General features: G+C 30.2%; 3 protein-coding genes across 3 annotated transcripts in view; 1 reads left to right on the top strand and 2 right to left on the bottom strand.

Moving 5' to 3' along the window:
- Nucleotides 1–17,247, bottom strand: part of DNApol-alpha73 (DNA polymerase alpha subunit B) — a 239,171-nt gene extending 221,924 nt beyond the window's left edge. Inside the window, exons 1-2 of the mRNA XM_065516097.1 lie at nt 17,129–17,247; nt 16,663–17,054 (exon numbers count right to left, since the gene is read on the bottom strand). Coding sequence (XP_065372169.1) covers nt 16,663–17,054; nt 17,129–17,198 — 462 coding nt within the window. The 5' untranslated portion in view covers nt 17,199–17,247. The remainder of the gene's footprint in view (nt 1–16,662; nt 17,055–17,128) is intronic.
- A 299-nt stretch (nt 17,248–17,546) lies between these two features.
- LOC135958817 (putative OPA3-like protein CG13603) lies at nt 17,547–20,783 on the top strand. The gene is made up of 4 exons (XM_065509729.1): nt 17,547–17,779; nt 17,849–18,017; nt 19,445–19,587; nt 20,110–20,783. Exons 1-4 carry the CDS (start codon nt 17,638–17,640, stop codon nt 20,448–20,450), a joined length of 795 nt encoding a protein of 264 aa, XP_065365801.1. The 5' UTR covers nt 17,547–17,637; the 3' UTR covers nt 20,451–20,783.
- A 953-nt stretch (nt 20,784–21,736) lies between these two features.
- On the bottom strand, nt 21,737–23,892 carry Ndc1 (Nuclear division cycle 1). Its single transcript, XM_065509719.1, has 3 exons — nt 23,466–23,892; nt 22,788–23,407; nt 21,737–22,725 (listed from the first exon to the last, which is right to left on the bottom strand). The coding sequence occupies exons 1-3, from the start codon at nt 23,855–23,857 to the stop codon at nt 21,983–21,985; spliced, it is 1,755 nt and encodes a 584-aa protein (XP_065365791.1). The 5' UTR covers nt 23,858–23,892; the 3' UTR covers nt 21,737–21,982.

Below are 23,892 nucleotides of genomic sequence, written 5' to 3'. Positions count from 1 at the left end.
TGGTATCAAAGTTTGTCAAAAATATGTTTAAATAAGCTTTAGAAAATATATTTCATTAAAACAGGTTAACCGTCTTACAAAAACCGGTTTCTCAAAAAACCGAAAAGTTAAAGAAAACCGAAACCGGTCGAGTTTACAAAGATGAAAAAATCGTTTGACCGGTTTTGAATACTCTAGATAAGGCCCATTTCTAGAAGAATACAACAAGATTTTTCAAACGAATAAAGAATGCCGATGATATTTCACACACACTTTTTAATTTTATGTAGAGCTATTCGCACAAAGTTTAAATAATCTCGTAATTATAGTTCTCAAGATATTTAGAAATAACTGTTTACCTTGTATGTGAGTGATTCGCCCCTTTACCAATCTCTCCCATTTTTTGGTAAAACTTCAACTGTGTTACGAAGTTGATATTCATATAAAGTTTTAAGACTTTCACAATTATAGTTCTCGAGATATTGGAAAATAACTACTTATTTTGTATGATAGGTGACACGCCCACTAATACAATCCCGCCCATTTTAAGCCAAAATCCGTATAGTGATAAGAAATCAATTCCTACAAAATTTAAATATTTTTACGATTATAGTTCTCAAAATTAAGAATTTACATTGTGTGGGTGCCATGCCCACTAATACAAATTTTCAGCCAAACTAGAATAATAAATGAGATATTCTGGAAAAATTGAAAGACTTCCACAACTATAGTTCTCCAGATATTCGAAAATATATATTTAGAGGAAATATACGCCGTCCCATTTTAGGTAGAACTTCATGCACTGATAAGAAATTGATTTGTATAAAGTTTGAAGACTATCAAATTATAGTTCTGCAGATATTAGAAAATAACTAGTTAAATGGTATGGGTGGTGCAACGCCCATTTTTCAAATTCCTGCCATTTTCAGCCAAGAAGCGCACTATGGTACCGAACTAAATTTACAATTATAGTTCACCAGATATTCCATAATTACTATTTATTTTATGGGAAGTGCCACGCCCACTTGAAATTTTAAAAGAAAAAGCATCCTATTGTTCCTTCCAGATATAGAGAAATTTACAGTAGCTCCAGTGATTTAAACAGACATACATTATTTTTTATACAGTGGTTGACAAAACAATGGACACTTTTCCAAATATTCCATATGTAGCCCAAAATTTAAAATATTTTATTAAAATAAAATTTTTTTTTTTAGTATTTTACTTGTATAGTTCTATTTATATAAATTAACTGAAAAACAAAAATAATTAATTATATTCTGAAACAAGGGAACAAAATTAAAAATATTCACTATTTCACTACTGACAAAACAATGGAAACTTTTAAACTTCTGCAAGAAAGAAGTGTAAAACGAAAATAATATTTAAAATAACGATGTAAAAAGCATCCTGTTTACAGTTATTTTATTTTATTTTTAAATTCTGGTAATTTTTCACAATTTCTTTTTCTAAGTTTTTCACATAATTGCTTTTTTCAAAGTTAACGACAATGGCTAAAGTTAAGATTTGTGAAGACTTAAAAAATAAAATAATTAACGATTTTAAAGCTGGTTTAAAACAAAAAAGTATCTGTGACAAATATTCAATAAATAAATCAGCAGTTTCAAAAATTATAAAGAAATTTCGTGAGACCGGTTCTGTAAAAACTCAACATTTAGGTGGAAGACCTCGTAAGACTACTCCTAGACAAGATAATTTAATAGCGAAAGAGTTCAAGAAATTCCCAAAAATAACTCCTCGAGAGGTTGTTAATAGCCTAAAATTAGAAATAATTACCCGAACAGTTAGTCGCAGGGCAAATGAGGCTAGTCTTGGTTGCTATCGTCCTGTGAAAAAACCACTCATTTCTAAAAAGAACCGTTCAGCTTGTCTACAATTTGCCAGGGATCATTTGAACTGGTCGATACAGAAATGGAATACTGTCCTCTTTTCCGACGAATACAAATACAATTTAAGAGGCAGTGATGGGAGAACATTTGTAAGACGACCAAAGGGAAAAATATTAGATCCAAAGTACACAAATAAGACAGTAAAGTTTGGCGGTAGCAATATTATGGTATGGGGATGTTTTTCAGCAAGGTATGCCCCCAATTCATATTATAAATGATACCATGACAGGTATAGGATAAAGAACCATATTAAACTATGTTATGTATCCATACGCTGAGGAAAATATGCCTCTAGTTTGGAGATTCCAACACGACAACGACCCGATACACACCTCTAGGGTTGTAACCGAGTGGTTACAATTCAACGAGGTACGTGTTTTGAAGTGGCCTGCCCAATCGCCAGATCTCAATCCCATAGAAAATCTATGGGAAATTGTAGATCGTAAAAAAGGACCCAAAATTACACCAGGAAGGAAGATTTATCGGAGGCGGTTATAAGGGAATGGCAAAATATTTCAAAGGAGACCATTGACTCTTTAATTGGTTCAATGTATCGTCGATGTGTTGCAGTTATAAAAAATAAGGGATACCCAACAAAATATTGAGTTATTGCAAAGTTTAGACCATATTTGTTAAAATAATACCAAAGTTTCCATTGTTTTGTCAATGCCGTAATAAAGAAATCTTTTAATTAATTTTTTTTCTCATTTTTAGAATTTAATTAATTATGAGCTTTGTTTTTTGTTAAATTAAGTTAATAAAAGTATACAAATAAAATACTACAAAAATGTTAAAATTTTTTAAAAAAATATTTCAGATTTTAGGCCACTAATGAAATATTTGGAAAAGTTTCCATTGTTTTGTCATTGATTTTCATCAATTTCTTTGAAACTTTTTGAGTTTTTAATGTTTTAATTTTAACATTGGCTTCTGCCAAAAATGTTTAGTTAAGTCCTAAAAGGATAATCACTTTTTACGGTTTGGGTTATTCTCAATCATTTGATCTTTGATGGAATTTATCAAACCAATCAATTATAAAAACGCGGAAGAAGTATTTAATCTCTCAAATTTCTTAAATATACAAGAAAAAATAATTTAAAAAAAAATGGATTCATATCGTTCAGGTTATTGAATTTTTATGTTGAACTAGCTCATGATTGGACTTTCCTTTGTCCAATCCAAACCAACTATTATGACCCACTCTACTCGTTAGATATTTGAATAATAGACCGTGTTTCTAAGTTCTTAATTCTCAGAGTATACTAGTACTAAATTAAAATTTTTTAAAGTTATTTAACCAAATAAAAATGATGTTGCAAATGATTGAACAAAATGATTAATCCACCTTAAGAGTACATACAAAAATAGTGCAGTAAAATTAACAAATGTAATAATCATCATTACAAGTATTTTTTCCTATGGTTTTCTTTTATTTTTTTGTTACTGTTACTTTAACTTTTGGAGCATATAAACTCTAATTTAGTTTGGTAATTATTACTAAATATAACAACATCATTTTTATACACTCTACACAGCCAAAGTGGTAAATTAATGGAGTACAAGAGTTCAAACTACATTATTTCTATTTCTATTTTTTTTTTTTTTGGAAAAATTAAGAAATGTTGTTTTTCGTATTACCAATTGTTGCTGCTTAAAAAAAATACAAAAAATTGTATTGCTGTATTTTAGTTTTTCTTTCGGTTGTTATTGCTGTGTTTTACTTGTTATTGTTGTTGTAGGTAATTTTTAGCTGTTTCATGGTAATGCGTTTACGCTTGCGCACTGATGCATAATTCCCCTCCAACACCTGAAATAGTTGAACAAACACACAAAACCAACAAAAACAAAAACTATATATTCAGATTTTTGTTATGTTTTTTTGTATTTTTTTGTATTATTTGTTCAGTTCCTAACACTTTATATGGATTGTATTTATTTACAACCACCTCACTCACTCCATTAATGTCTATAAAATACTATTTAAACCAAACTTGTCGGTTGTGGTAAAATATAAAAAAGAAAGATAGAAATTTCAAAATAACAATAACAATAACAACAGTTAATTAGTCATTTTTTTTGAACTATTAAAAAATCATCTTCTATTGTGTACAAATACTACAGAATACAACATTTACCTACTCGTAATCTACCATGAGAGATTTGCTACCATCTTTATTCGATACCGCCTGTAGCTAACATTTTCAAAATTTCTTTGACTCTTAATTTTTATTAACGTCTGCAACTACTACTGTTGCGTAAAAATTTAAATACAGGCTATTACAATTTAAATTTGTTTGCTTTTTTGTTTTGGTTTCGTCCAACAAAAATTATAAAGAAAATTATGTGTTATTTTATTACAAGCCTCCACCTTTTTAATAGGCTTTCCAATTAACTAAAGAACACTACCAGAAATAACTTATTATTCGAATCTGATTTCTAAGAGTTTTTTTTTAATGATACGTCTATTATTATTGTTTTAGAGGGGAGCTTTTTATTATTATGACATGTTGGCAGTTAAATGTTACTACTGTAATACATTGGACTTAGAATAGAATCAAACATAAAATATTTAAATATTTTATGGTTAGATATGAAGTGTTAAGATTTCCACTTAGATAAACATTTAGTTGTTACTTACTAAAAGAAAATAGTTCACCCTTTTTGTAATTTAATTGCGTTTTTATACTGTTATAGCTACATTACTAATCATTTCTTTAAAATTGAAATGGTATACATTCGACTGGCCCTTATTTTGCGTACCCACCCATGTGAAAATAAAATATTTTTCTGATATATGGGGGGTTATATGAGAGATAGGGTCAATTATGGACCGATCCTCACAAAAGTTGTTACACAGATTTAGGTTCATATAAAACTTGTTTATGTCCAATTTCATCACGATATTAATTATTACACTATACAACAAAATCAAATTTTTTCCAAAATTACAAGGTCCGACCAATAAATTTTGATAGAGGAGACAAAAAAAAAAGACACGTGAAAGTTTACATCTGAATTTCATTTGAGGGGGGGTTAAAGTTTCCCAACTCTGGCACATTCTTATTGTTAATCTTCATAAGAAACCATATGATCCTTACAATTTAGGTATAAAATGTGTTCAGCAAAGTTATGTAAAATGTTACGGAGAACATTTTTGTAGAATATGTTAACCCTCTAATAAATGCGAAATTAACCCTAAGCTCTCCTTTGTTGTGTCTTATTTCTGACTTTCTGGTTGATTTTTCCGTTTTGGTGTATTTAGGGACTTATAGTAAAATTTTCCGGATAATATTTTTCCGGAACATTTTAACCCCTTAAATCCCTGTTTTAATGGTGTTTGTTGCTCTTTTTAAAAGAAGGACAAAAAAGACCCATGCCTTGAGGATTTAGAGGGTTAACATATTCTACAAAAATATTCTCCGTAACATTTCACATATCTTTGCTGAACACATTTTCGGACCTTGTAATTCTTTTTGGTGTTGTGCTGTGTTATCCCTACAATTTTGTAGGGACAAATGTTGCCCGATTTACAGTATAATTTCAGCGTACTTGGAACTAATTTGGGCAAAATTTTATCAGGATTATTGCCCAAAACAAACAGAGAGTATTTGTGGAAAATGTCAGCCAGCTAGCTTCTTTCGTTTGGGCCCTATTGTATTTTCAACATATAGACACACTGACGGATCGACGGACATACATATATATGGGGGATTTCACGTCAAGTGAACCAACTTTTAAAATCGATGTCTTCCGATCGGGATGAAATTTCCACCGAGGTTAGACCTATTGAATAGTAATTCAGACACAAGATCGGACAAGAACTCTCTGAGTTATAGGGGGTCAAAATATGACATTTTGGCCAAATATGTGATTTTTCTCATCCATGTAACTTAAAATAGTTTAGATAGCTATTTCTCCAATATTTCGAAAACAAAAATAAAAAAAAAATATTTTTAATATTTTTTTCCGAAATCAAAAACTTGTTTGACTTTTTTTTAAAATGGTCCTTTTTTCTCTTAAAATTAAGCTTAGATATTTTTCTTTAAGACCTATTTGGTCGCATAGTGCGATGCGAGTTCGATATCTATCAAAATAAATGTTTTGTTACTCAAAACATTAAATTTTCGACTTTTTTTTCTAAATCAAAAACTTTGTTGACTAACTAACCACTAACCACTAAGAGACCAAAAAGTTCTTAAAGAAATAGACCTAAGCTTTCTTTTCAGCTAATAAAAAAAAATTAAAAAGGTCCCTTTTTGGAAAAAAATTCGATTTTCTCAAAAAAAAAAATAAAAAATTGTATATCTTGAGTTACAAAACATTTATTTTGTTATATATACCACTCGCATCCAACTAAGCGACCAAATAGGTCTTATAGAAATAGACCCAATCTTTCTTTTGAGCAAAAAAAATTTAAATAAGGGCCCATTTTGGAAAAAAAGTTAGATTTTGCAAAAAAAAAAGTAAAAAATTGCATGTTTTGAGTTACAAAACATTTATTTTTATAGATATCGAACACTCCCACTACGAGACCAAATAGGTCTTCAAGAAAAATATCTAAGCTTTATTTTAAGAGAAAAAAAGGCCCATTTTAAAATTTAAAAAAAAAGTCAAAAATGTTTTTGATTTCGGAAAAAAAATATTAAAAAATTTTTATTTATTTTTTTAAATATTTTTTTCGAAAGATTGGAGAAATATCTATCTAAACTATTTGGGACACATTTTGCAAAGAACAATAGGTAATAAGTTACATGGTTGAGAAAAATCACATGTTTGGCCAAAATGTCAAATTTTTACCCCCTATAACTCAGAGAGTTCTTGACCGATCTTCTTGATAAATTGTGTCTGAATTACTATCCAATAGGTCAAACCTCGTTGCAAATTTCATCGGAAGACATCGGTTTTAAAAGTTGACGTGAAATCCCCTATATACATATAAAGAGTGAGCCAGACAAAACTTATACTTGCATTAAGTTAAATAAAACTTAAACCTTTCAATATAAAAATTCTCAAAAAAACGTAAATTTATTCAAATATGTATTGTACAAATTCATTAAACATTGAAATATTATCCACTTTTTCCGTAAATCCTCCTACTAAAGATTTTATAGTTGCTTCTGTTGCCTTTTTGAACGAAATGGTCCACTTACACTTAAAATCTTAATATCCTGGGATACCTTTCCTGTCTTCTTAAATTCTTTTTTTTATAAGAACTCAATATCTTTCCATAGGCCGAAGTTCTGGACAGTTGGGTGGATTTGCATCCTGAGGCCCACTCAAGGGCGTTTTTTCCATAGTGACATGATGCCAAATCGAGCCAGAAATATGAAAGTACTCTGTGCTGTGTTAAGAAAGGTAAAAGTCGTTTTTGTAAACTCCGTAATATACATATATTCGTGTGTTTATCGTGCCTGATGTCACAAATGATTGGCTTCTTTTGACACAACTGCAAATTAATTGCCACGCAAGATACTTCTTGGGGAATTTTGTTTGTTTTTTTTGTCCGGTATTGTTCTTGAACATTAATATAATAAAAATCTTATTTAAAAATTTATTTTTTTATAAAATTTAACCTCAATTTTTTCGCTCGTTCTTTTGCTTTTAAGTTCTGCGATCTGGAATTTTCAGAACTTTATACGACTTCAACCTAGCATTAGCTTCGGCTCTGCACACAAAAAAATCAGAGCATTTAACTTTACGAGCTGTTTTTCTGATAGAAGTGTTCGGTGCTCTTCGAAAGAGTTTCTTTTGCCTTAACAATATCTGTAAGATCTTTTTTCTTTCTGATCCAGGTTTCCTTTCAATGTTCAAGTCTCCCTTATAATGTTTAATGGCTTTTGAAACAGTGTGACGATGACGATATTTTAAAGTCCATATTGGATATTTTTGAAAAGTTTTAATTATTTTTTCAAGTACTTTTTTTTCGTTGTCCATTTTGACCGAAATAACAGTCGAAAATTAATGATTTAGAAAAGATAATATGACATATTTTGAGTTTTTGTAGAGCTAGTATACAAAGTTTTTCAAAGAGGTGATCAACTTTGATAACCTTGTATTTTAACAGGTTGGTCACAAGTTTAATTTTCTGAAATCTTATGTCCTCTTCAACTGGAATGATGTCCCCATATTAAATTCAATAGCCTTGCTCGTGGGTTGAAAATTCACTAGTAATAGTTCTCAGTGGCTAATTAATTCGACGTAGCGGAACTAGTTCAATGAACTGCAGGAATGTAAAACATAATGCGGGTATGAACAACCTTTTATAAATGGTACAAAATATGTTGGAAACATATTGTGTCAGAAAAGAAAAATTCACATCAAGTTTTTTAAAATTTCTTTACAAAGTATAATAAAAAATATTTATTGGAATTGCTCTGACCTTTAAACGCTACCCGTCCGCTCAAAGACATGGGCAGGGGAACATATTTTGTAAAAAAAAATTCAACTTTTTTTCAATTGCAGATTTGTTTTATTCAGAGATCGAAAATAACTCGTCCATATACCAAAAAACCCAAATTGTGATTTATATTTTTGTGATAAAAATAAATCACTGAAAATAACGGTTATAAAATGATTATTATTTAAATGGTTTGGTATGACCTTTATTCGTTTTTGTTGTTTTTAATGGTTTGGTGTGAGATAAACAATTCATTTGTTCTTGTTCTTAATAACTGTTACTTTCTCTTTTATTTACATACAATAACATATTATTAGTAATTTTTAACAAATTATATAAAAAATAATATGATAAGCATGAAGTAATGAAGTCTGAGTAACAGAAATGAGAATTTGTTTTTAAATTGTTATTAATCTTTTGATAAATTTTATATATTTAAGCGTTGATTTGCATCAAAAGCATTTTTGCGATTTATTTTTCATGTTCGCAAATAAAAGTCACAAGCTGACCTTTACGAAAAAATAAATTATACTCATCCAGATTATTTGTGTTTGTTTCTTTTCTGTTTTTCTCAACCCCAAACCTAAAATGTTCTCGAATATATCACTCTCTCAGTGATATATCACAAAAAATTATTTTTAAATGGCTGCGAATGAGAATTTACCATTGAAATGAAAGTGAACCCGTTATTTTCGGTTTCTGGTTTTATTATATTATTTACCCCCAGTAACACGAAGTCTGGTTATGTTTTAACTAATAGTTATACTGACAGTTTTCATACAAAAATAATTTTAACCGACAGTATAACTATTAGTTAGTTATTTTTCCAAATTATTTTTGCTGGTGTTCATTAAAAACATAACAAACTTTTTAAATATCAAAAGTTATTACGATATCTTAGACGATCATATGTATATAAGGGATTCAAATCCAAAATTTTAAATTTAGTAAAAGTCAAATCATATGTCCATAAACGCTACATTTTTATGCTTCTTCCCATAAACCTATTTTCCTTGCTCCAATATAATGCTTTTATTTTTTATATAAACGAAAAAAATCCCAACAAAAATTTGCATTACCAACTAATGAGTTAAAATGCTAAAATATGTCAATTCACAACTAAAACAATAGCATTTACTACTACCGCTTATAAATAAGTCATTACATTTATAACATTAAAACCAGATACAAGTAATGCTTAAATCTCATTAGTTGGATCTGACAAAAGCCGTTTTCAGTAAAAACTGAATATGCTTATGCAAATGATTAGAAAGTAAGCAGTTATAAAACAGATAATAAATAAGTCATTCCAAGACAGCTTCTATGTAATGCAGGCGGTATGTAGTAGTCATTGAAAGATAAGATATTGAGTAATTACAAGTCATGTTTTTTATGGGATACACTTATTTCACAAAAAATAGCCATTCACAATAATTTGATTAAACCCGCTTATGGAATTTGTAATAAATAAACATATCGTATTCTAATATAACCCAAATGACGAAGTTATTTTAAATAGTATAAAAAAACACCCCCTATAAACAAATTTAGCTTAAAATTAAATCTATTTAAAAACTTATAGAAATCAGTAGTGGGTATAAAACGAAACCAAAAAAATAACAAAACAATAAGAAAGAACATATTTAAAGCTTGTTTTATTTACGCTTCGCAACCATTGTTAAATACGCATCAAATTTTTACTCTAAAGATCAAAAGGCATTTACGAAAAATTATTACAGCATAGAAAAACAAATTGGTAGATTGAAGGCTTTTAATATAAAACAGTGGATGGATGGATGGATGGAATGGTTGGTTAAATATTGCCGGTACATAGTATGTAAGTAAGTGGAGGTATGGTTGTATGAATGATGATGATCAGTCGGCGAAAAAAAAATATACATAAAGTACAGAAAAATAATAGTAAATATGTAGTAGTTTGGTAGGTTTAATATTATTTTTGTTTGTTTAGTAGACAAAAATTCAACAGATAAAATGCGACATACAACATTTTACAATACAGCAACGACGATCATCATCGTCATCATTTTACATTTACACAAACGGGTAAAAGGTAAAAAATTAAATTTGAACAAAAAAATTGAAGGAAAAACAAACAACAATGACATCTCGTTCACGTTCATGTCATTGTCGTCATCGTCATTATTATTGTTATTGCTAGTTGTTGTGTTGTAGATGACGCTTTTGTTGCTGATGTTGTTGTTGTTGTTGCTACGTATTGTTGGCTGTTGGACGGTTGTTGATCATTACATGAAAAAACGTCAAGAATGACAAAGAATACAAAATGTTTGTAAATTGAAGAAAAGACAGCAAACTCAGCCAACAAGAATAGAAACAACAATAACAACAGTAACAGCAAGAAAGATGATCATCAAAAGCTGCGCGTCATCACCAACATCATTTTCGTCGTTTTCATCGTCATCATCCTCATTATTATCACCACCACCACAACCACCACCAACTACCGTACGAAAGTATTGAAGTGTAGAAAGAAAAATGGCAAAATTTCCAAGAAACATTTTCAAGACAAGGGAAAAAGTTTCCTATATAGACACACTCGAATAAGACTGTATATCGTTAGGTCCGTCCGTCAGTGCGTTCGTCCGTCCGTATGAGAAGAAAAACCTTTAAGTTACAAAAATTGTTCAGTTACCAAACAAACAGGCGCAACAACATCAAACAAAAATATCACAGCAACAACACACCAATAACAACAAACTGCAATATGTGCCAACTAAGAAAACCATCTATTAATGCGACTGCATACAGTGTTGCAAATAAATAATAGGAACGACCGAAAATTTCAAAATTTTCTAAAAGTATTTGTATCTTTGGTGACCCCCACTGAAATTTTCCTTTATGAAAGGACTTTCTCGAGAAAAAAAAGGTCAAATTGACCACTAAAGAGAGGAGCTAGAGGGTTAAGGTCTTCGTCAAAAATGATCCCCATAAAATTCCACAATATAACTCGGACAATAAGAATTCTCTCAGACATTAACTTAAAACATTTGTTCAGTTAGTATAATGCTACCTTCGATAAAAAATTAAAACTTTGACCCACTGTAAAAAACAATTCAGACCAGCTGGACTATAAGTTTATTCTACAAAAATGATGTACTGAACATGCCCTTTAAGAATTATAGGGTCGCTATTCTGTTCCAAAAATGCTGTTGGACTGTGAAATTAATGCATTTTGTTCTTCCAATTTAGAAAATTTGAATAATAAAAGGTATTTTTTAAAGAGTCGGAAAACTTTAAATTGAAATAAAACAGAGAAAAACGTTTTAAATATCCATCGAATTGACATTATTAATTAGATCATTTTTTTGCCACCGCGCGTACATGGCGTACCCTGTAGCTCCAATTTTCATACACTCTTCGCAGTAAATCAGATTGTATTTCGGTAATAACGCATAGAATAATCGCATCCAAGTTCTCGATCGTTTCTGGTTTATCTGGGACTTTACATATCCCCAGAGAAAATTATCTAATGGCATCAAATCACATGAACGAGGTGGCCAGTTAATAGGTCCATTTCTGGATATTATTCGTTCGACAAATGTTTCTCACAGTAAATTTATTGTATCGATTCCACCGGCCCATAAAGCGCAACAAACAGTGTGTTTTTCTTTTTGGATGTAATGGTGTTTGGACAATGATTTGAGGATTACAATAGCTCCAACTGCGGCAATTCGGTTTATTGCCATTATGGTTTTTAATTTCCCGACCTTTTTTGATTTCCGGGAATGGGGAAGTTTTTTTCTACATTCCCGGGTACCCGGCTATTCCCGAAATATATAAAGATACTGTAAATTAGGAATACTATAGCCAAATTTCACATAAAAACTTAGTGTTATAATTATTAAATATCAGAGCTTCGATTTAATTAATAAAATTTGAGATTAATTCACTAAAATCTTAATCCGTAATTAAAGAATGTCAGCCTTTCATTCCATAAATCCATTTCTAATATTTAATTTTTTAGATTCATTCCAAAGCCTTTGTTTAAACTGAATTAATTTTAAAGTTAATTAATAACAGAATTTATACAAACTTTTAATGATAAAATTTTTGTTAAATGAAATCATTTCCAAAATTAATTGAAAAAATTGTCTTAATCTTAAGCCTTTTTGTACTAGATTTGAATCGAAGAAAAATTTAATTATTTAATAAATTTTTGAAGCTATTTTCTTATGGATTTGAAGAAAAAATTTAAAGATATTGGAATGATTCAATAAGAAATAAATTCACTTTTTTAAATTTTCATACGAAAAACCCCAACTAAGAGGTCTATTATTGCCGAGATATAAGCAAAAAACTTTAAAAAACTTTTCACTGTTTTTTGGTGAAAAAATTTAATTCTAACTTGTTTTCTATGTATTTTTGTCCGTTTTTAATTCCCGGGAATTCCGACTAAAATTCCCGGGAATCGGGTAGTGAAAAATTGGCAAAATTCCCGGGAAATTTGTACCGGGAATTCCCGGGATAAAAACCCTAATTGCCATTTATCCGAAAGTGTACTCATCACTGAACACAATTTTCAAGTGAAATTGTGAATCAATAGCAAAATTTTCTTCGGCCCATTCATCAAATGTTTGTCGCGAACGATGATCGTGAAGCTTCAATCCCAATCACAAATGCAAACCAAGATTTTTCATAAAGTGATGGATACAAGTTTAATTGTTGAAGACAATGACGAATTGACACATTTGGATCATCATCAACACTACGCTGCAAATCGCTAAGAGTAATCGTATAGCGAAAACGATCCATATTTTCTCGAATTATTCGCTCTGATCGACGATAATGGTCACTATAAAATACATCGGGTATCAGTTTGTTGAATTGAATTAAAACAAATTTGAATAATTTGGCGTGAGTCTATTCACGATAAATTGCCAAAATAAACTAATCTCAAAACAACCGAAAAGGTCAAATTATCTGTCAACTATCAACAGTGCAGCATATTTAAAGTTCTCCGCCTCTAAAAAAACATACCAAAACAAGTAAGAATCAATATGTGACAATAATCCATTTCCCAGATATAGTGTTTATATGGGGGGTTTGGTCATTTATGGGCCGATCTTCTAAAAAGTTGGTAGAAAGATTTAGGTTTATATAAAACTTATTTATGTCAACTTTTATCACGATATTAATTATTATCAGAAAGTATTCCAGGTGGACATTTGTGGAAAATTTCAGCTTCGCTTGTGGGTCTGCGATGGGAATGAAAAAATCAATATAATGTAAACGGATAATAATACCAAGCCGTTTTTCAAATTATCTCACTGAAGGTGCCAACAAAATATCAGGTTTACAACATTTCTCTTAGAAAAAAGTGATTGTGTCCTTAATATTTTTTCCAACACTGTACATACGACTATGAGTTTATATAAATATGTCGCTTTTCTATGTCTGTCCCAACGTCGGTCTTTCTGTCTGTCCATTCGTCTGCATTAACAATGATATAAAGGGAAAACTTAAGTGTAATACACACATAAATGCAGCAACAATATTGAAGGAAGAATAAGAAAACTATGCAGCAACAATGCACTAAACAATTCTTAAGCCCATGCTTAGTGTCGCATATACATGCAATATTCTTTGATTAGTTTGAGTAACAAAAAAAAAATAAAAAATTAGAAAAAACACAATAAGTGAATACTGATCTAAGAACTGTGGGTTGTTACCACACAACTTCACAGTCTTCTCAATTTCAATTTGTCTTTCATTTTTATTTGGATTTATTATTGTTTCAATTTCAATTGAAAATATTTATTTAGTTGGCATGTCTAATCAAAATAACTTCTAAATCAATTTAAAAATGTTCGCTCCAAACCACTGTGCTGCATAATATTTACAACAGAGTGCGTTTGTTTAGCTCTGAGCGCGTATTGTTGCATTTGTTGTAGTCCCAGCTTTATGCATGTTATTGCAATTGCAAATTGGAATTGAAATAATTATCTGATGTAACTTTGACGCTTTGACGATTAACTTGACGAATTACGAATTGTTTATTTGTTCGTTCATTCGTTTCATTTCTTTCATACAATCTAGCCACAGAAATACAAATAAAAGTATTTTATGCGGCTGGATGCGAATCTTTTATACACTTTACATTTTTAAAACGTATCTTGGAAAAACATAATTGGGGATTATTTGAAGAAAAAACATAATTTCACGAAACTTAACCAATAATTATTTTACTACAAGAACTTATTATATAGAATTTGGCTAAAATCAGTCCATGATTTCACTTAGTTTTTATACAAAAATCCTTCCGAAATTGGCATTTAATGCTCATAAATGCCATAAACAAATTGGTCTGAATAAAATCTGAAGAATCTTACAATTTCTGTATGTAATTGATATTGATACAAAGCGTCATATGGGAGAAGTTAGCTTTACTTCTTTAATTTGAAAAAAGTGCCGCTGAAGCACACCGATTGCTCACTAAAGGTTATGGTGAATGTGTTCCATCGTTTTCAACATGCGAGAGATTGTTTGTTCGATTCAGTAGTGGTGATTTTCACTCGGAAGACAAAAAATGTTTGAAGACCAAGAATTGGATTCATCAAAAACATTGAAATTGGATATCAACGAATTGAATCCAAGAGACCTTGAAACACGATTTTGCATGTACGAAATGATGCTTGAACGCTATAAAAGAAAATCATTTTTGCACCGAATCATTACTTGCGATGAATTACGATAACCCGCAGCGTAAGATATAGCATGTGAAGCCCGGCTAACCAGCCGTCCATGTCGATAAGGTAATGCTCTGTATTTGGTGGGAACAAAATAGTTCTATCTATTATAAGATTCTGAAATAACACAGGGAACCTGTACCGAACGCAACTGATTTGAAGCGAGAATTGACCGAAAAATGCCCGCAATATGCGGAGAGGCATGAAACTTTAATATTTCATCATGACAACACTCGGCCACATGTTACAATACCTGTTAAAATCTATTTGTAATGAAGTGGTTGGGATTTTTCGCCTCACTGCTTCCCTTTGCAACAGATTATCCAAAATTGGCTTGATTCGTTAAATTGCTTGAAAAGATGAGCAGTTGTTTTCGCTCGAAATCCATATGTTGCCAGAAAGATGGGAAAAGGTCATAGCTAACAATTGCCAACAAAAACACGAAAACAACAGGCCATAAAAATCAAATAAAAGCTATAAAAAGCGCTAAAATTGATATTTTAAACCACTGTAGATAAAATCCTTCAAATACATTTTTTGAACATTTTCATTAAGCACTTTTACACAACATATTTTCTGAAAATTATGTATTTTTACTTATTCTATCAGCCTGCATTTGGCAAAAATATGGACTTAGTTGCATTTCACCTAAAGCTAAGGAGTTATCGCCGCTGCACTTACAAAAAGAGCCAGGAGTAGATCGTAAATGATGTATATTTGTTCAGAAGACGTTTGTTTTATTCTAATTGGATTTTGGTAAAAGAAAAGATAAGATGAGAATTATTTTACGATGCGATTTTCTGACTTTTAAAAGAAAAATTTATCCTTAATATAAGTCTGTAAATTATCTAAAGGCTAAGGAAAGTTGATTTCAACAGCAGAAGAAACAGTCAAATAAATATTTCAATCATTACAAATGGCATGGCAAACTAATCAATATGGTATAGTGTACAAAAAATAATAAAAACAAAACTATTTCGCTTAGTATTGAATGGATATGGATGATGACTATGACGACGACGATGATGACGCCGTCAGACCAACAGAATTCAACGTCATACATGTCACTCAATATAACTATCGAGTGTTTATATGTATGTTTTCCTTAACTAAACTCGTCGCTGGGAAGGTAATGTACAAATAAAAACAGCAGACAATTAAAATTTGTAAATTGTTATCAAGAGTCTCTTAAAGATTTATGGTAAAATTCATAAGATTGAGTGGGAAAAACTATAGAAGAAAAAAGCTACAATAAACTTATAAATTTTATGATGATGTCTCAGCTCAGAAAAAATATGTACATATATAAAAATAATACGATTTATTCTTATTAATACTGTAAATTAAATGTTTGTGTAAACGTAATTAATGTTGTAATAAGCAGACACATCAAACGCCAGTAATTAGCAGTCTACAATGACGTGTTATGTTATTGGATGGTAACAGGGGATATGTTTGTTTAGATTTTTTCTTTAATTAGCAATTATTTCTTAATATTTATCTAAAGACTTTTTTCTTATTGTAAATACATTTTGCAAAACTATTATTATTTTTGTGAAAACTTAGAATTTTTGTGTAAAATTAACATCTTGTAATAACACCTTTAAAATTTAATTATTTCTTTAAAAACAAAAGTATTATCATCACTCACCTTAGGAGTATGCAAAATACTCGGTGTGCTCGGAACGGTTTCGCTTTCATCTAATGTTATACTACTGCTAGTGCCGGCCCCAATCATATCCGGCATATAATCATCTATCATATCATCCTCAACACCGTACATGGCCAGAGGATTGGCACTGCTAGCCGAAATGGCATTTAAATGTGTAAGATTGGCAATGGCCGAAGGCAATTTGTTAGCTTTTTTCTTGTTAGCAGCAAAAAGTTCTTTTTCACGTTTAGCTAGGAAAACTTTACGTTCGAATTCATTAAGATGCTCTATAGTGGGTTCGGCACCATTCAAATGGGAAATGCTGAATGCCATCCATTGCTCAACAAATTCGGCCGCATCATCAATATGATAGGTAATGCAAAGTTCGACAGCTATAAAATAAACATTAAAATTTAAGCATTTAATTTCACAAATTATTCAATTTTGTTTAGAATTTAAAACCTACATCTGTCCACCGCATCTTGTGAGGGCTCAACACCCATATCATCATATTGTTGCTTTAATTCGGCATCCATTTTAATTAATTCTTAAGAAATGGTAAGAGGTAATGTTTTCTAACAATTTATACTAATTTAAAACACTTTTTATTAAATAAACACACACTTTTTGCGAGAAAATCACTCTGTTTATGGAAAAACACGATTTGTTTAAACACAATTTTGCAAGCTTTTATTTGTTTACAAATAAATGTCAACCAAAAGCGCGCAAATGATCAACAAGTAAGGCCAAGTTCTTATAAGAATTGACTCAAGCGACCTCTATATGTCAAATTTGTTCTAGAAAAACTTGGCACCACTTACATTTTGCCGTAATACCAGTCAGCTGTTTGTCAAATTTAACAAACAGATGTTGTTGGAGAAAAAATATATCATCAACATCGCCCATTTGTAATAATCCAACAAAAGTAGCATTTTTCGTTTAACTTTTAATAAATTGTATTAAATTCAACACGCCATGGTTATAGGCGCCTTTCCAGCAGCCAAATTGGGTGTCTTGGCTATAAAACAAATAAGTAAACCCATAGCAAATATAATTAAATCTAAAGCCAAAGAACATCCATTATTTCGTAACTATGTTTGCATGCCACCGGCTCAACGTAAGTAAATTTTAGGAATATTCCTGTCTGTCAGGATTACTAATGCCTGAATTTTTGTTTATTCATTAGTGTACAATTGGGTTGAGGTTAAAACGAAAATGTGGGCCTTAAATTTGGGTAAACCCGTTAATGTACCACCACTAACAGAAGCTATGGCTGTGGAGCTGGGTGCCAATCTGTTGGGTGAATTTATCATTTTTGCCATTGGTGCTGGTCTGTTGATATTTGAATATGCCAGGTAAGTTGGTTGATACAGATTGTGAGTGTTGGATGTGTAATTAGTTTTATAAAATGTCGTGGTTAATAGAAAATGCTTGTCTATATAGAAATATAATCTTTGGTATAGAATATTTAGTTTAAAATTATATTAAACGCTATTAAACGTTCTACAAATCTTGGAAATAATTTATGGTATGAAATGTTTTTGCCATTCTGTTTAAAAACTAAACACTGTCCATTTGACAGTGTTTTTTTTGCCCATCACTTTTAGAATTGTTGAAATGTTGTTTTGCATTTTTGGTGACGATATGTATGTATCTATCTCGATGTTGTATTGTATGAGAAAAATTTTATTCGATGAAATTGTAGTCCTCTTTTTCAACACAGGATGATTAATAGTAAACAGAATATCTCCGGATTATATTGATTTAGGACGCTTTATGAAAATATAATAAACATTTCTTTGCTGATTTTAGAGAAATATGCAAAATTCAATATTTATGAATTTTTAATAAAATTATGATCTTAAAGTTAATTGTATAGGTATTATTTTAACGAACTTAATTATTTTCTTAATTAAAAAGGAATTTTTATTTAAAAAAAATTGAAAATTAAGATACATTTCGATTTAATTTTGATTTTTTAAAATGTTCATAATTTAAATTCGAAATTTTTGATTTTAAAATATTAATTTCGAATTTTCGAAGTTAAATTTTATGAATGAGGTTTGAATTATTTAAATTTTATTGCAGTTTTCAATCATAATTCAAATGGGAAAGCTAAATTTATTTTAAATTTTTGAAGATTAATTATAATGTTCGAATTTTGAATTGTGTGAGAATTTTCGAAACAAAATTTCAAAATTAATTTAAAAATTTTCTAACATAAAATAAAATTGCCCAATTCACAATTGATGTCGTAGTGTTGTAGCATTGTATGTCATAAATATTTTTCAAACTAATTTTTCGAAACAAAAACAAATCATTAATAAAAAAATTACGACATACAACGATACAACGCTACGGCACCAATTGTGAATTGGGCAAATACGTATTTAAATTTTTTAAATAAAATTTGGATTTCTAAATTAAATTCGAAATTATGTATTTATTTTTTTCGAAATTAAATTATAAACTGTATTGGAATTTTTGAAAAAAACAAAATTTTCAATGTTAAGTTTTTTGAAAATTTCGAAATTTGATTTTTTTTTTAAATCAATTTTTTATTAATTTTCCTACATTTCCGAAGCAAAACTAAATTTTATATTTTCCAAATTCGAATTTTTGAAAAAAAATAATATTAGAAATAAAAAGGTTTATAAAACAAAATGTACATAAAAAATTTGTTTTATAAACCTGTAATAAATTTAAAAATTGTTTATGAAAAAATTAAAAAATAATCTTTTATTACATTTTAAACATAAAACATTTTAATCTTCAATTTCAGACAAGTAAGCAATGAGGCTAAAAAGCAAGAAAATGCTAAACTAGAAAAAGATGAACTAACTAATCGTTTGGCTGAAATGACATTCCGTTTGGAGCGTCAAGATGCCCAATTAAGAGAGATGACCAGAGTTTTAGCAGATATTGGTGAGTTTATTAAAATTATAAAACAATAGATTAATGAATAGTTACTAATCAAAAATTCTAAAATCTAAAGATGAATTAAAAATCTCTTGCTACAATGTGCTAGAATATTTAAAACAAGTAACTCTAGAAAATAATAATCAAATTAAGGAAAAAGCTACTTGAGAAAGAAAACTCTAGAAATCAGGAATAGAAGATCAAGAATCAAGATACTAGAAATTTTAACTGATAAGATAATTTTGTTTAATTTATTTGATTGATTTTTTATTAAATGCTTTTATTTTAATTATACACATATTTTATTATAAAATTTCATTTAAATTTTTATAACTTATTTAGTGGACTTGATTCAGTAATTCGTTCAAGAAAAAAACTTTTTGTAATTCATTTATACAAATCAATAGCAATTGTTTTTCATATGTGTTATTGAATCAGTTCATCTTACATCATTTTATGGTTTCCTTTTGTTCCTCATACCTATTTGTTTTTCTTCATTTTAATCATCCTCGCTTTTACTTTTTCCAGAATCACGTTCAATTTTCAGTTGGACCAAAGATAGAATACAAGAATATCAGCCATTCAATCCAGACACACCAAATCAAACACCAGCATCTCATTATAAAAAATCACCCTATAATCCCGAAGGTGGTCTTGTCATGAGAGCATTATATTTCCTTGAAACCCAAGTGTTCACAAATTTCAAAGCACAAACGGTGGCTGTTTTACCATTAGAAAAACAACAAGATTTAACACAACTCACAGAAGCATACTTGCACACCATGACACAAGACATTGAAGTTAATAAAGCTGACGATGAAGAATTAGTTGTTAAGGCTACCGCAGGACGTCCTACCTTGAAACAGTGACTACCAGAGAATATTGAGCTTACGAATGCATTGGCTAAACTAAAATATGAAATTGATTTAGCTGCCTCTACTTTAAATACGGGAAGAGATTAGTCATATAGTTTTGAATTGAATATTGTTGAACAATATTAAACAGTTTTATACTTGGTACTTAAGTGGTTTAACAAAGCATTTATTACAACATTGTATTATGTGTAATTAAGTATCAAATATAAAATTTTAATATAAAAATGCTTTGTAATTTATTGTATTTTCCTTTTTTTAATTAATTCATACAAAACCTGTTGAAATATAAAATAAAAGTAATTCTATGTTACTGTGTATTAAAAAGTTTTTGTTTATTGTTTTATTTTCGTTATGTTACTTATGGAATTCTTTTATTTCTCTTTTCTTTAACTTTTGTAGGCGCTCTTAAAAAAACAAATTCTAAACTGTCTGAATTGGCTACTATGCCACCACCTGTAACTGTGCCACAAACCACCGTCATTGTTGTTGAAAGCAAAATGTTAAAGGATGATACTCCTCTTAGAATTCAAAAAATGTCTTATTACACTAGAGGATTTTAAGGAAAGAGAATTAAGTGAAACAAATTGTTAAATTTAGTATTTAGTAGAAATTCATAAACCAATTTGTAATATTTATTAAGAAGGACAATAAACAAAATATTCATCAGTCTTGTTATGAAATAGTGTTTTTAGTTAACCAACATTGCCCGCCAGTTCCGGCTCCGGCCGAATGCTAGCTATAACACTTTTCTAGAGAAACTGGAATCCACTTACACAATAGTTAGAATCTATTGAAAACCTAATAATATGCAGATTTCATTCGTTCTTTTTGAATTGTATTGAAAATCAGCAAAATCGGTCCATAAGTATTTTTTCACAAAAAACACATTCTATAATCTAGAGACTTGGTAAATTTTAATTTAAGGCAATTTTTTAAACACAATTTTAAATTTCGAAATAAAATTCGCAACGGAGTTTGATAGTTGAACGTCTGGGCATCCTATTTAATGTGTCGATTATGGATGGCAACCGAACTTCAGTTGCGTTGCCAGAGGGCAACCACAAATTTCTGGTTGCCATTTATCAACAGAAAATGATGCTGCCAGTTGCCATCTGTAATACCATTTATTAATACGCAACTGAAGTTCGGTTGCCATCCATAATCGACCCATAAGATTTGTGTATATTTTATATATATTTTAACAAATAAACCTCTTAAAATGTTTAATTTTTGTATGAAATGCATACCTATTACAAAAATCCTAAATGAAAAAAATCTCATTTATATTCTTAAATTTTATTATATAAAAATACATTTTTATTTTCTTAAAGAATTTTTTTGAGAGATAATGCAGAAACGAAACACTTAATTCTAATAAAATTAAAAAAGAGAAACTTAACATTAAATTCACAATTAAGATTTAAAAAAAATATTTTAAATAAAAAACTAATATTAGTATTTAAATATAAATTTTCAGTATCAAAGAAAAAATACAAATAATATTGAAAAAAAAGTACTATAAATTATTAAATATCCTGGTAATTTGTAAAACAATGCAAAGTGCGTATTTCCAAGGGATCATCGAACAGATCACGCAAATAATCACCAAATACTGAGGTAATTTGGTATAGACTACGTTTAACGGCATTCTTTAAAGTAATCAAATTTCTATCCAGTTTTTTGCCATTCAAGTTAACATTATTCAATTTATCCAATTCACCTTTGAGTTTTAACAAGGCTCTAATGATTTGTGGCAAAGCCACTTGTACCACACCATATTTATCTTCGGTTATTGAAGCTGCACAAATACCAGCAAGACCTTGTGTCAGCCAGACAATCATTTGGGAATTGGAGAGTAAAAAGGCAGTTTTGGCACCATCCGATTCACCGAACATGTAGAATAACCCTGGTATAGTACGAAAAGCAGTATTGAGTGCCTGTTCCAGTTGCTTGGACATGTGTTCAAATTGAGCATTGATGCGTTGCACAGCATTAGAAGTCTTTGGTGACATATTTGAGGGCGCCGATGAATCAATGTTAGTTGTAGGTGTCTCGGCTGCCATTCTGCGTATACCATAGGTTTCATTGTATTGTCGCAAAAGAATTTTCTCAGCTGCTTCGGTTGCAGTAGGCTTGTCAGCATGACAAAACAGGGGTGAAGATTTCATGGTTGAAATATTTTTCACCGAAGCTGTTAGTTCCTCAATAAAGGCATTAATAAGAGTCATGCATTGACCAGATAGCTGATTCCAATTGTAGGGATGGCCACCTGTTTAGAACGTTTCGTGTTAAAATTGTTGTATCAAAATATAAAAGCTATTTAAAACTTACCTGGCACTGAGAGAGCAAATATTTCCTGCCTTTTGCTTGGCATGTGAGATGAAGCTAATGTTGACAATTCCAAAGCAGCTAAATTTTGAACTACCGGGACTTGAGACATGCCCAAAGCCTCCACTAATGTAATCTCTTTTTGACCATCTATAACTACTGGATTCTTTTCAATCACAAAATGCATGTCCTCGGCCAAAAATATTGAAAAGAATTTTTGCATTAAATTCATGTTGCTCAGAATTTGTGAAGACAAGATCCAGGCATAAAACAACAATCTTAAATTTGTAGCCACACCAAAAAATGAGACTATACTTTCCTCCAACTCTACGCCAAAAAAGCGGGCAATACGATGATTTAATAGACCGCCCAATAGGCAATAACCCAACGCATAACAGAGTGTAGGCACAAATGATTTCAGCAATGAGTTGTACAAAGTGTAATACAACAAGGAGCGTATTTTAACCAATTTATTTTCCTGCAAAATGGGATATTCTACCTCGGGTTCTTGTCGTAGATTCTCCTTGAAGAAATGATAACAACCCGCCGATATACCAGCACCCATAAGGAATATATAATACGAGTTTAAACAGTCCATAGCATAACATTTGTATAATAGAGATCTGTAATAAATAATAACTATAAGACAAATAACAAAAAATTAATATAAAATAAACCCACCTATAATCCATATGCAAGTACCTAGCATATAGCCAAGTAGTTAAAAATCCCATGGCTATGTGAATGAAAAAGAAAGCTAATTTCCTAACAGCTGTACCCAGCAGCCAGCGGAAGCGCGTAGTATAATATTTCTTGACTGCCAAATGCGATTTTCCCAATAAAATGCCATAAATAATTACCGCCGATATTAAGGGCATTATGGATAGCCAGGTGTAAAACGAGAACATTAGACCGACTGTTTCAGTAATCCACATAACCGGGTGCAACACATGAAAGTTGACAAACAGCAAAAAGATGGCCAAAAGAATAAACTGCATGGATATGCTTAAGGCTACCGCCGACAGGCATCTGTATAGGCATAGTTTTTTACACTCCAAAATTAATGAAGACATTTTTAAAATGTCTTTAATTTCAATTTTATACGCAA

The sequence above is a fragment of the Calliphora vicina genome, chromosome 1 (assembly GCF_958450345.1).
Source record: "Calliphora vicina chromosome 1, idCalVici1.1, whole genome shotgun sequence".
Lineage (NCBI taxonomy): Eukaryota > Metazoa > Arthropoda > Insecta > Diptera > Calliphoridae > Calliphora > Calliphora vicina.
This window is presented reverse-complemented; position numbering and strand designations above follow the sequence as displayed.

Excerpts from the sequence above, each read along its gene's own strand:
- LOC135958817 (XM_065509729.1), top strand. The coding sequence starts at position 17,638 with ATGGTTATAGGCGCCTTTCCAGCAGCCAAATTGGGTGTCTTGGCTATA. Across the intron at positions 17,780-17,848 it reads TTGCATGCCACCGGCTCAAC|TGTACAATTGGGTTGAGGTT; the intron begins GTAAGTAAATTT and ends TTTATTCATTAG. Across the intron at positions 18,018-19,444 it reads TTGATATTTGAATATGCCAG|ACAAGTAAGCAATGAGGCTA; the intron begins GTAAGTTGGTTG and ends CTTCAATTTCAG.
- Ndc1 (XM_065509719.1), bottom strand. The coding sequence starts at position 23,857 with ATGTCTTCATTAATTTTGGAGTGTAAAAAACTATGCCTATACAGATGC. Across the intron at positions 23,408-23,465 it reads TACTTGCATATGGATTATAG|ATCTCTATTATACAAATGTT; the intron begins GTGGGTTTATTT and ends TATTTATTACAG. Across the intron at positions 22,726-22,787 it reads ATTTGCTCTCTCAGTGCCAG|GTGGCCATCCCTACAATTGG; the intron begins GTAAGTTTTAAA and ends CGTTCTAAACAG.